The sequence below is a fragment of the Polyergus mexicanus genome, unplaced genomic scaffold (assembly GCF_030449975.1).
Source record: "Polyergus mexicanus isolate NDT 795.1 unplaced genomic scaffold, iyPolMexi1.0 SCAF_15, whole genome shotgun sequence".
Classification (NCBI taxonomy): Eukaryota; Metazoa; Arthropoda; class Insecta; order Hymenoptera; family Formicidae; genus Polyergus; species Polyergus mexicanus.
Window position 1 is genome coordinate 4,842,612 of NW_027223335.1, and position 14,854 is coordinate 4,857,465.

Below are 14,854 nucleotides of genomic sequence, written 5' to 3' on the forward strand. Positions count from 1 at the left end.
CCTTCGTTACGTTGCCGTACAAGCAGAACAGGTTGAAGAGCTTGTCGGTATTGACTTTGTCCGGTTGCAGGCCGTACACCATCATGACTGAGCCCTGCGTGCTCGAGGGTGGCGTTTGGCCCAGGGTGGGCACGTAACTCGGTCGAGGTGGCGTGGGATGTAATGGCTCGCGGCCGCTGAAATCGCTCTTGATGCCGTAACGCTCGACGTACGGCTCCGCGTACGTCGCCGGCCCGTTGAAGTTCTCCTCGTAACGATCGTGACCGGCACCCGGCGGAAAAGTCACCTGTGGCGTGGAGCCTGGAAGCAGAGTTGCACATACCACTAATACGGACGTGTGACACAAATGACGCGCGCGAGACACTAGATAACTGAACATTATTGTTGTTGTTCACCGCGGGGGTCTGTCTTGGATCGTGCTGATGGATACGCGGTACCTGTTCAGCGAAATAGGGGCATCGCGAAGGAATTTAGCACAGTCGCAATAAATCGTCATAATGCGGACTCTCTGCTCAATGTTTATAAGAAAGATTTTTATATTAAAACAGAATAAATATATATATATAGGATAAATATGCGTATACACTTAAGTAATATTATTGGGAAAGTTAGCAAAAAATTAACGTTAAAAGAAACGTTGATTTTATGCCATTTAATTTATGAATAATTCATTTAACATATCACTTTATATATATTTTTATTTATTATATATAACTTTTATACATGAAAGCAAGTGTCAAGTATCAATTTCGTAAATGAAGAACATTTTGCCAGAGGATTTATATTATATCTCTTAGAGAAATATTTATAAATATTCATAATATCTTAGTATGTTTCTGCGTTTTATGCAAAGGCAGAATAAGTAAAATATAAAAACAGAGAAAATAGAAGAAATAAAAACGATACAGCGTTAAAGCGAACAATTCAACCGTTGGCCGGAGTAATACAAGCTGGCGAGAAACTCTATTGGAATGGTAATGCAATACTGTGTCGGCTGCATGTAGCCGAGTATTAAATGTTGCGACAAATGGTATCGATTAAAATGTCGGGTGTTATTGGGAAAAGTGACTCGCGGTGGTGAATTACGATAATGTTTTCAACTATCGGATTATATGGCGCACAACGAGACTCGAGTGATTTCGATTGCAGTAGCGTTACGTTACATTCGATTCAACGATTTCCCGTCAAAATTGCAATAGGATAACGCTTGCAGTTGACTTATGGCGATAGTTTTAGACCGAGCTATTATATACCAGGAATTATTTCCCCGAAGTCGATATTAGAGTAGAAGCGTTCAACAGCTTAGACGTGACGCATACAGGATACTGCTATTGCTGCTTGCGATAGCTTCAAATGCATATCGATGATCGATGCAACGGAGTCACGTGTTGCTTACATGACAAATCCATTTAATTTTGCATTATTAAATCGACATCTTTGACATACTTAATACGAGTTTCCTCATGATATTACAGAACGATGTGAATCCTAATAGTAGCTTATTATTTATATTTTACGATTAATAAAAGACGAAAAACAGTTTGTATAAAAAAATACTTTCAGTAAAAATCTCATGATTTTTAAATTTAAATTTTTCCAGGAGCTAGTTTTCCGATTTAAATATATAAGTTTTGCAGTAATTTATTAATATACGTAACATCTACTTAACACAGTTTCTTCTAATTTAAAGATTTTGAAAAAATTTTGAAAACTGCTTCGCATAAAAAATTATTATATATTTTCCGATAAATATTTCCATGTTCGCAATATCTTGTCATTAAAATGCGTAGATTTTAGTTTTTATTTTTTTTCGGTTTTCTACTCTTATTATTATAACGTTTTAAAATTATCAAGTTACACAACATTTAAAGTTTTCAGAATTTGCATACATGTTATGTATGTTATTTGCGTTGTAAAAGTAAAATTGCTTGTAATATTTCTCTGGAAAAACTCTTGGTTACGTATGTTTGTACATTCGGTCTCTTATTTGTATTTCACAAAATAGGTGATGAGAAAACAAGCTTTCCATGCTTGTATTTTTACAAAAGAAAAACTTTTTAATAAAATCTTTTTTTCCAATTTAATACGCTCAAATTAGAAATTTTCTTCGCATAAAAATTTCTCGAACGCAATATGTTTTGCGAATGCAACAACCGAATATTTTCAAGATAAAATGGTTTTACGAAGAAAATTTTTCTCTTCGTGTACAAATGTGCTCGACATACTTTTTCTTTCGGGAAACATTTAGAACCGTCGTTTCGCTTCGCACTTCGTCTGTCTTCCATTAATCCGTTCTCATTTTTTTACACGTGTTCACGGAAAACTTTCGATCGCCTGGCCCATCTATTTTCCAAACCGGTGAGCTTGATTTGGCCATTAGGTATCGACGAACAGGATAGATGGACAGACGGTCGAATGGACGGAGAGATGGAAGGAGAGAAAGACAAATACGGACAGACACTCACCGTATGGCTGGGGCGCGGCGCCGTATCTTGGTTCGGCCAAAAGGGGAGCCGGCCTTCCATTTCCTGTCGCGTCGTTTTTGTGTGTGCTCGAGCCTGCAATAGAACGACAGTTCGTCGATGAGACTATAATCATCTACGACGGGTACATTGCGTTCCACACAGCCGTCGCGGCGCGGCGAGATAAACGATGTTACGAGCCATTTATATCCTGCGTTCCTAGTCATTTCAATAAAAAAAAACTTCTCCAATTTTAATATAGGTTTCGGGCCATTCGCCTACATCGTCGATTGTGATCATACATATTTTAAATTATATTAAGAATCAATAAAAGATTCAAAATTGTATACGTGCAATAGCCAAAAATCTCGCGGTCATTCAATTTAAGAATTTTTAAAGATAATTATATAATTAATTTTATAAAATATAAATATAATAAAATTTTATATTTATAAAATATAAAATTGTATTGAAATTTATAAAATATAATGTAATGCACTTTTCTTCTTACTTTGGGAAATGTACTGATTTCGCTGTCGGGAGGATCAATTCCGAATCAAGCGATATTGAAATACGTACGAAGAAATGTAAGTTATATTTAATCATATATTTGATTAATAATTTCTTGCGGCATATAATGCGTTATTTTTGTTTATACGCGGTCCACGCGGTTGACGCACACTTGCCTTGTCACTCGCGCGATGACACTTGAGCAAGAATATAGCAGCGTGAGATAGATTCCTCCGTCGTATTATCATTTGAAATTCTATCGCGACAAGTACTAAGAAATGCCAGATCCTCGATAAAGAAATTAAATATATTCAAAAGTAGAAATCGTAGCATATATAAAAAATAGGAATGCTAAATTACTGTTTCATTGCAATATTTATGGGTGACATATATGCTTTCTTTTTAAATCGATTACTATTCTTTTGTTATAACGTAAGTGTAAATAAATATACGAGTAATAAAATTAAAATTTTATGCAATTTTATGTAATATTCGAAAATATGTTTCTTTGTTGCACCAATCGTGCGATAAATTTTGCTCCAATATATCATGCTTTGAAACGCGTTTAATAAAAAGTAGAGTCATATTTAGTCCACACACATACACGCGCGCGCGTATTTTAATAATTTTCAATCGTGTAGTGAAAATTCGGCGCGCTCGTATGTTTCCAATGACGTACAACGCGCTATTGTTTACAGCGCGCTATTGTTTACAATGAGGCCTTCGCGATCCAGGCTTGCCCCTTGCCCTGTTGTCATTCGCGCGACGACACTCGAGCAAGAAGGTAACAGTGTGAATCGCTCCGTCGTATTATTTATCGAAATATTATTGCGACAAATATTAAAAGATATCAAATGCGACATTCTCGACACGAAGAGATTAATTCTTAAGATATATTTAAAAAAAAGTAGAAATCTCTCGAAGCATAGAAGATGGGAAAAATGCTAAATTACTGTTTCATTGTAATATACGCTTTCCTTCTATAATAGTTACTATATTTTATTACAACATAAATGTGAATACATATACGAGCTAAAATTAAAGTTTCACGGAATGTAATATTCAAAAATATGTCTCTTTTTGCCGATTAATTACGTGTGATAAATTTTGACCGAGTAAATCGTGTTTAAATATGCAAAATATACGAATCCCGCGAAATACTGGTATCTATTATTATTACATGGTATTATTATTATACCTTTGCGTTATTTAAATCATTTAAATCGATGATTCATATACAACTCCGCATTTTCAATCCAAAAATGGTAGGTATATTATATTCATATTAGTCATAAATTTCAAAATATGATACGAGGTGTATTTACTCCAAACGTGTATAATATTTACAGATATACAAAGATTAAAGCATTATCGCCATGAAACAGTAATTTGTATAATAATTCTCATCTCCTATGTTTCGAGTCCTACTTTTTAATATCGCGAGAAAACTCTTTTCATAAATAACTATTAACTCTTACGAATCCGTCAATCGTGAAAATTAATTCATTCGAGCTGATAATCTCTAATCGTTCGTCGGGGATGTCGCCTCCGTCATCTCTCAGCATTTCTTAGCAATAAAGATAACATTGTTCTTTCGTAAATTGCGCCTTAAGAAAATGCGCGTTTCGTTTGGTTAATTTCAGTTTTATTTTCGCGAGTGACTAAATAGAATGTTTACATTTACGTATAATACGTACAATATTTCGTGGTGATAAATAAAATATTTCTTGTGAATGAAATATACACGGTATACGATGCTAGGTTTAGGCATATAACAAAAGCTGTTTACATGTCATTATTTTGCCATACGCGCGAACAGACTCGAATAAAGAGGCAACGGCGCGAATTACTTGATTATAGAAAATTTCAAACGCGATTTTCTTACAATTATTGCAATTAGTTACGATATATTATTACGATTATAAACTTGCGCGATTAATTAAATCCCATAATGTTTTAATATAAAATATTCACTCGACACGAATAGTATCGTGCAATATCCAGAAACAATCCCGGCGTTATTCATGTTATTTTCTCGGTCACTAAAAAAAAACATCGTGAATACATTAAAGACAAGATTTTCAAGTCAAACGACGTTATGACGCGTTCAATTAATTAATACAGTCGTATTTAATATGTTTGTACATATTTAATATCACGTATTTTAATACACTTGTCGACCACGTGGTTAATATTTGTGTTTAAACATCGTTGCTTCGGCAAAAACATATTAAATATCGCGTATTTTACGTGATTATTCGATTAAAATATATCGCACGGGGAAGCAATCAACAGAGCTCTGACGCGATTTTCAGATATGCCATTCTTGCTCGGTTCATTTTTTGGAGTATATTTATTGCATCCTTTTTCATTGAATATATTCTCACTGAGTACATACGAGATAACGTTTATTCTCGATCGCGGAATTCGGGATTGCTGTATAAAGTTTTGCGCGTTCGTTTTTTAACAAAGTGCCGCGGATGATTCACTCGCAATCGTCATTGGCTGTATTTTCGCGAATGTTTTCGCGAATGTGAATTTAATGCGCGAGTGCGATAAATTTGAGAAAAGGAAACACTGACAATCTGAGAGGAGGAGGAGATTTAGGAGGCATCAGGTGTCGGCGGAGCAACCTTGAGGTGAGCAATTTAGAGACTTTTTATTTTGTATTATTTTTTATGAAATTATTTATCTCCGCAATAGTATAATTATTTCTTTCATATCATTGCGTAATATAATACATATTAAAAATTTTCAACACTACTTTATATATCTATAATTTAATATATTTGTGTTTTTACAGATCACCGTAGTGTACTACAACTCCGCTGTTGCGCATCGTGTGCCGGTGAGTTTTAAATTATTTTTTATTTTATATATATATATATATAATCTCAAGCTCTCTTTTCTAAAAGCTTCATGATTCCTATAAAGGAATAAAGGAATAAATAATTCAATTAATAATAAAGATAAGGAGAGTACAGATTTATATGTTTTAAGATTGCAATATTAAAATAAAATGTAGCCGATCGAATGCACTGCATAAATCAACTCCACATGCAAATTTCAAATTTCAAATTACGCACAATAATAAGATAATAATGATAGAAAATTGCGCTTGAAATAATATAATTTAGATTTTGATCAAGTTCTTGATGAGAGAGGCCGATGCGGTACGTATCTCGAATTCTCTCTGATTGGTAGGAAAGACAATAGTAATAGAACAACACATTTTGCATAAACCGTATTGGGTTCTTCCTATATATCGCCTCGTGCAATATTGGTTTATATTAAATCGCGTTACATCCACATATATACGTATATAGATACGCGTGTATATCCTCAAGATAAGCGTGAGTTACCTTCTGGTATATCTACTCACATTATAGAACACCCTGCACTGTACGCAAGAGCTTGTTGCCGCAACAAGCTATATCATTCTCTCTCTCTCTCTCTTTCCCTCTTTGTATACGTGTGTGTGTATGTGTGTCCCTTCCCGAATATTCGATATTGGCCGCGTCTTCTCTCGAGCGGTTGTAGTCTTCAGCGAGAGACGCTCATCTTCATTTGAAATAGAACTTCCTTCTATCGTTCAAGTCGCATCACTGATCGGTGTTCGTCGAAAAGGAAGCAATCGCTTTAATCCTGTTTGATCCCCATGATCGAGTCCGATACTACTCTATTGCGGACGTACAGAATCCCGGCAGATTAATTGCTAATTAAGATCGGTACGTTAATGCCGCCGCTGTCGCGTAATTGTAGGATGTATAATATTTGATTTAATCGCAAAGTTAATTCGAAGAGCAAAGATGTATGTTCCTGCTTTTAAAAATAGATTTGAGAGGCAAATGCCTTTTTAATGACAGATCGATATTTGAGATATATTTCAGGGTGGAAAATGGAATATTTGCTCGAAAATCATATTCGTAATTTGCATCTCAGTGCAAATGTAAAGTTGCTCTATCAATCAATTTAGATATTTAGAATCATGAAAGGGCACCGTTTATTATTTTTGCAAAATTAATAATACTTATAGTTGAAACTATAAATAAAACAAAACGCGATTGACACGACGATTTGATAGCGCAAAACGATTCGATGATCGAAATGCGAATAACAATCGCGAGCCATTCTAATCTGCGAGTTAATCATTTAATGTCGCCGAAATGAAGACCGCTGGCTGGCTCGGTTGGCGCGTGTTTTCCAATAACGAAATAGAAACAGAAGCACGGCGGACCGTGTGTTCTACGAACAAACTAGAGAAACAGCGCATCTAATCTCGGGCGTCGTCGAGATCCTCGCGAGTCCATGAAACTCGATATTGGCACTTGTAGAAGTCGTACAGGTCCGCGGAAATTGCGATTTCGGATATTGGCGGGCGACTACGCCAGTAGTCGCTCGGAGTTTCCGCCGATGGTTGTTTGTCTTGGCTCGGGTTCTCGGGACAGCGACACGATTAACGAATTTACCGTTCATGATGGCGAACGCGCGAAAATACCTTATTGACAGTTCGAAATTGGAGCAGCTAAGACAGCTCAAGACATTTATGATTCTATTTGATTTATCTGGATAAAGTACGTTTTATCTTTTATCTCGGGAGAAACGAGATCTCTACATTTTCCCGTTAGTTTCTGTACAAAATATCTTCCTCTCTTTCGCAAGTGTCAGGCTTGAGCGATGGATGTTCGGCCGTAAATTAATAACGCCACCGTAGACATTCGCTGTCAAGTTAAATCAGTACGACATAGAGAATTTCAATCTCCAAAACAATTTCACCGCAAACAGCAATTCATAGTTTTACATTATTCTCTATAATCGACATAAGAGATCTTCGCTCTTGTAAATCGATTAATATTAAATAATTATTAATATTAAATAATTCAACAATTACGCTTATATAGATTATCGTTAAAAAAAAGATCTTCTAAAAATCCCATTTAATTACAGATATTACAAAATATAATAAATAACAAAAATAATTCCAAATAACATTTATTTTTATAAATATTCGATTTCTACTAAACTAATTTCGTATATAGAACTTGTCTCATTAATCTCAAGATAAATGTCAAGCGATCTATCAAAAGCGTTGAATTAATAACGCCGCAACGGATGTTTGCTGTCGGATTAAACCAGTATGATCTAGGGGGGGGGGGGGGCATGCAGGATTTCAATCTATAAAACAATTTCATCGCTAGAGCATTGCATCGTAAAGGTAAATGCCATTACGATGCCAGTGTAACGACGTCGGATCCACGTGCGATTATTACAAGCGGATATTAGAAATCGTAGGTCATCGGGCTGTTGCTCACCGAGCGAAATTGCAATTTTATGGTCGACAAGACGCGTGATAGGGAAATTACGACCCTCTGATCACCCTTGCGAACTCTGCGCGCAAGAGGTTATCGAAGATTTTCTTCTTTTCTTCCTCTTTTTAGATGGAGCAAAATCCTCCACTTCTCGCGTTTCTATGGGAGGACGCGACAGAAACGGATAACGGCGAAATATATATATATATATATATATATATATTCTCATAGACTGCAATTTCTATTACACGTTCTTATATGTAATCAAAAAAATTAAAAAAATATAACATAGTATTTAGAAAATATTTAATACGTATAAAATATGCGATATGTCTTCATATATTTCAGTATTGCGTTAGTCAGATTTAAATGCCAGATTCTTTAATCGATTTGGATTCTATTTTTCTGTTGACTTGAACTGAATATGCATTATTCTTTATAAAATCAATAATAAAAAAAAAAAAAAAAAAAAAATTTAATTTCTTCGAATTAAACGCGATAAAATATTTAATGTTTAAAATTTAAAAATTTCGTGTAGGGATCTGTGAAAATATAATGCACGAAGCTCAGTACTACTTTTACAAATAGCAAGCTATGTTAACTTAGTCGACGACGGTGCAAGTGGCATATCGATCGCAGGACGTAACCGGAAGAAACGACGTATATATTATTTGAACGCGGACGGGATTAGTCGACGATGTTACAAACACTACCGTGAGACGATATATATCCGGGATTAAAGCTCAATCTCTTTGAAGTCACGAGTGCTATATAGTGGAGATGAAACGAAACAGATCTGAATATTGAACACTGTCGCGTCAAATGTTACTTTTTCTTTAAGATAGTACAGATAATCTTTTTCGTATTTTTGATCGGTTTCTCATTTTATCGAGACTTAAATCACTTCGTGATAGTAAAAAGAACGGGATAAAATAATGCGACAAATGGCGAGATTTTTGTAAGCATGGAAAAGATGGAACAAAAGCTTTTAAATTAGATACATCGTAACAAGTCCGCGATCGTTAAATGTAACAGCCTCGTAGCAGTTCCCTTGCTATTACGTAAATTTTCAACTTAATAACGCGGAAAAGAAATAGCATAGGGGATCTGGAAAAGCTTTCAAAGTTCTATTAAGCGGTCCGATTGTATTGAAAAATAAAGGCGAACGACCTAAGCAATAAATGCATCCAGCAACGGTACGCCAAGTTATATTCGAATTAATTGTATAAAAAGAAGGATTTTAAAATATAAAAATCGCTTTATCAATAAGTGCATTTTTCTCAGTCAGTATTCTTTTGAAAAGAATAAAAACAGAAAAGTAAAAAACACATTATCAGAAATGCTAAAAGTATTTTCATTTATCTATTTTCTTATAAATATAATACATAAAATAAAATAAAATAAATGTACTATGATAAAATATATCTACTATAATATTAATAATGATAAGATAAAATAATTAATAACAAATTTTAAGTAATCTCACGATTATTTTTGTATTTTTGATATTATTAAAAACTGTAAGTACCATAAAAAATATATACGATTATTCTAGAAATGGAACCTCAATTTAACATTTTTCGATAATTTATTTTAATATTCTAATAATAGAAATTTAATTATCGTATTTTAAAATAACGCACAATGTTTGTCAAAATTTTCTTAACAATGACTTATCAAAAGTTATTGTTCGAGATCGAGTTATCTCTTCAAAGCAAATATTTGAGGGCTTTCTCAGGAAGTCGGCGCGTACAAGCGCAACAGGTATAGTTAAAGTTAAACTAACAGAGCAAAGTGTCGCAACGATCAGCAAGAAATATGAAAAACCAGGGGACCCCCTTTTGTTAGATCTCAAGATTGACATTTCTTTTAAAAATGGATACATGGGATCTTTCGCTTTATACTCTGGATAGCGTAACGATTATCTCCAAAGCAATGCGTATGCAAATTCGATTCATGTCGATTAGAAATTACGAATGCATTAATAATTGCACTAATTGCCTCAACTGCATCCCCATTTCGGGCGATTTACTTATATCGCGTTTGATGCGAAAACCAATTTACATCTCGTACACGTGCACATTCTGCGATTATTACTATTGTTATTGTGTCATTAGGTGCGCGCAAGTGTCTGATACCGTTTCGACATGTTCTTGCACGAGATAAACTCGTTAATCATTGGATAATAAGATCGTTCTTAATCATGGAACAGAAATGCGATCTATCCTACATGTACGAATGCATAATAGATCAAAATTCACAAATTATATTAGTTTACTTCACTCTTACTATCACTCTTGACATTTCAGTGACATTTCTACAATTATGTCAACGTAAAACTATATACTCATGGATATACAGAAGAGCATCTATTTCAGTGATATAAAACGTGCGAGACGTACATTATATTCGCTCTTATAATTGCGATACTTGAATGTTATGATTATCATGAATAGAAAATGAAATAATTATTGTTGATGTACATGATAAATTATTTTATCACGAGAGCCGACTTAATGTCATAATTTCAATTAAAAAATTTAATAACATTCTGTAAATAAAATTTTTAAGATATAAATTCAAAATTAAATGCACTCAAGATATAAAGATCTTGAATTAAAAATTTTTCTATTCGCGACAATCATAACATTCAGCAATTATCGCAATTATGAGAATGACAAATATAATTGTATATATTTCACATGTTTTACATCACTTGCTTTTTATTTGTGGCTTTTATATGGCAAAGACTTTGAGGATCACGTTTCTTCAGACGAAATGGTCTATGTAAATTGTACATTTAAAATACTATCCGGTTCAAATTATATATAGGTTTTATTTTATCATGTATAGAAAGAATAATAAGAAACACAATGAAAAAATGCTCCATGTAAAAATTCACCAACATAATTTTTCGTTCGTAATTTATAATACAATACAAACTTGTATAATTTTTTTCCAGTAACTTTCGTAAAGTTTATTTTGCCCGAGAGCGTCACATTCATTTCTCATTCCCTTTGCAAGCAAATAAGGTCCTTTAAGAATTTTTTGGAGACACGCTATGCCCATCTATAGGATTTGCAAGCTCGCTAATTGCGCAATATGATCAACTAGCGATGTAAATAACCAAAAGCGTTTCTGCGATTAATTAGTATTACTATACATGCCAACTTCACCGACCATGAACGGCCATTTCCGCATGTCCCAGAGCACCCATCTAATGACAATCATTATGAGGGCGTCTCCAGGTGGAGCATAAATTTAGTCCCTTTGTGGTCAGCAGCCGTTGGCGTACTGTTTGCAGTCAGTACACGGTGCTATCATACTATAGTCTCAGTGACGGCCTAACAAACTGAATTAATCTTGAATGTTCTCGCATCATGACCCGCGATTCAAAGCTTCAAATGTGGATTATAGGATATAAAGAAAAAAGCATATATTATAAAATGTCATTATTTTATCGATAAAATAAATTCGTATTAATTTAGAGACGCTTTAAATTTTGATTCTGAATAATAATTTCAATTAAAGTTAATTAAGAACACTAAGAAGGAAATAATTAAAAACTTTTAATTATGTATACTTTATTTAACAAACGTAAATATTTGGCAAGTAAAAAAAAAAAAGATAATAAAGCTCAAAGATATAAATATAATTAAGTGATATTGCGATAAAATTTAAAAAATGTTGAAATTTTAAAGTATACATCTTTCTGCTTAACATAATAGACGACCATACTTACACTAGCCGCTAACGATCTAGCATGGCCGATGATCATTTGCAAAGTAATCAATATGTTTTTTTTACATACAAAAAAGCACATGCTGTGATGATCATTCGTCGTTTCACATTTTTCATATACTTTATTCAACATTTTTATCTTATTATTTATAATGTCCAACTGAATACATACATATCATCGTACATATCGCCAGCGAATTTATCGATAAGCGCGTATATGATGATAACAATATGAAAAATTATTTCCATAATAAAAAAGACCATTTCGTTATACGCATATATCGTGCGTGCGTGCACATAGGATACATATTAGTATTCCGTATGTGCGCGTATTTCGCTTAAAGTTCCCTGGAGCTTTAAATTCGTCACTTGAAAAATTACTATGTTCTAATGGCTCCCGGCATTTTCACTCTGGGGATTCGGCTTGAGACGCTTCGCCCTTTCCGCAAGCCAATGTTACGGATGTTAGCGGTCTAGTATAGGTAGGTAGATATATACGGCAGAGAACGTCCACATGATGCGCGATCTGATGTCTTGAGTTCCATGCTTCGCTCGATGTTTCGTTGACGTGCGCGTTTAGAGGGGAGAGGGACGAACAATATACTCGAACTCACTTACCGTGCGGTCTCGCGACGACACGTGGCACGTGTCTCGGTAGAGTCTCTGTCGAGCCGTCTGTCTTGCCGCTCTCGAGACAAGTCACGGACGAGCGGACGAGCGGACGGACGGACCGCACATCCGTGTGTTCCGGACATCCACATCCGTGTATTCACTCTCACTCTCCGTAGCTAGTGGTAGTGGTAGAGGGAGGAGGGGGAAATGAGCCGTAGACCTGCCTAAGCCCCCTCTCATTCACCACCGGGCCCTGAACTCCACGTTCCACGTGAGAATCCATCATCACCATCAAGTCAACAACGAGTAGGCTGCATCTGCACACAGACAAACATTCCAACATAACAATCCCCTTTCCATTCTCTCTTTCTCTCCCTCTCTCTCTCTCTCTCTCTCTCTCTCTCCCAATTTCCTTCCCGTAATCACCGGTTTCCCACCGCTCGGGGTGGGAGGAACGGGGAAACTCCGATCGTGTGTGCATTATACGAATCCGTACATGTATATGTTTTAACACATAAACTCTTATTTATATATTCCGTCGAAGAGGGGCTCCGCCGCGAGAGAGTTTAACCCGCCGGCCGATCTCGACGCCGACCCCTTCCTCTTCGGTCATGTGCGTGACAAGCGAGAGGAGAGATTGAATAGTCGTGTGAGTAATATACATATACGGGCGTGATGTATATATGTATAGATATGTACGTATATATATATATATGTATATGTGCGGCTGGCATATGAGACGATGCTCATCGTTGGCGACCGGAAACGTTTCCCGTCGTGCGGAAGATGCGCTCGAGTGCTTCCGATGAAACTTCGATGATGCCATCAAATAGCGAGAACGAGCTGGTCGAGACAACTTATTTCAACGTCTATGTCTTGTTTGATATTTTCTTGAACTTTTCAACTATTTCATCGAAATGATTTGTGATATTGTTATTATATATCCCGTTGTCAAAGTAAATGTCACTTGAAGATTCGACATATTGAACTTGATTGTCTACATTAAATTGGCATAACGTTAATAATCAACGATATCTACTTAAAGATGATTTAAAAAAGTATAGACATTATGTCAAAAGTATAGATATCGTTCAACGATGAGACAGCTTTAATAAAAGTTAAAATCATAAAATTTGATTTTAAAATTCTCTACATATACATATACTTATTAAAAATTTTAAATTAATAATTTATATGTAACACGAAATAATAATTGATGAATATAAGTAACTCAATTTTGACAACATAGCATCTTTATCTTTCCTTCTTCGATCTCAAATCAACTAAAAAAAAAAAATTATTTGCAAAAAAAGGAAACCTTCATTTGTAGTCAATTATATTAATTTTTCCTTATAAAGGGATATTCTTTCAATTAACAATGTGTCAATAAGTTTAATAAGTAATCGATTAGATATATTTTTCCATATTTTATCCTTCGCAAAAGTTATTTTATAACCGACTCGACCAACCTGTTCTTTCGAAATAGTCATTAGAAATCTGAGGTCAGTTGCGCCGATGTCAGAGTTGAAGCTAACTCTGCTTATTCTATGTTTCTTCCATAATCTAGATATGACTATGAACTAGAATGAAGCAACGAATAATTAAACAGAGTTTAGCCAGCCCGGACAAGTCGATGCTAACTTGCATCCTCGATCGCATCTCGCTCAGATTATCGACTGCAAGAGCAACGTTTCCGACAGCCAGCCGCATACATAATATCGATATATACACGTACATGTCAGGAATCCCTTTTCGTATCTCTATCTTCCACAATCCGATCGCTTATACATATATACACATGGAGCCTCTCCGAAAGCCGTTTCTATATGTATATATATAGTCCGACTTTATATATAACATATACACATACACGTATAGATAAATATTTTTTTCTTTTTTCGAGCGGTAGGCAGTGGTCGATTTGAATGTTTGTCTGTGAGTGCACTTGGTAGCCCTTGCAAGACGTTGTGGTGGTGAGCATATTATTCTGAGAGACGTATTATATATGGCATTATTTATCTATTTATTTTATTTTTCTAGCGATTCTAGCTCACGCGCACGTGTGTGCGTATATGTATGCGTGTACATACGTATATGCGTGTGCGTATACGTATACATATACGTGCGCCCATGACTCGCATTATATTTATCAGTGTGCTATCTTCGCGACGTTGTGGTCCGGGGGTGGAAGATTTTTCGTGGTTTTCCGACGATTGGTTG

General features: G+C 35.1%; 1 protein-coding gene across 2 annotated transcripts in view; it reads right to left on the reverse strand.

Annotated features, from left to right (window-relative positions):
- The window catches only part of Sm (heterogeneous nuclear ribonucleoprotein L), a 144,333-nt gene that overhangs the window by 6,836 nt on the left and 122,643 nt on the right, over window positions 1-14,854 (reverse strand). Inside the window, exons 7-8 of one of the 2 annotated variants that reach the window (XM_070308286.1) lie at window positions 2,466-2,558; window positions 2-300 (exon numbers count right to left, since the gene is read on the reverse strand). In XM_070308286.1, coding sequence (XP_070164387.1) covers window positions 2-300; window positions 2,466-2,558 — 392 coding nt within the window. The remainder of the gene's footprint in view (window position 1; window positions 301-2,465; window positions 2,559-14,854) is intronic. The other variant, XM_070308287.1, reaches the window with a different exon arrangement.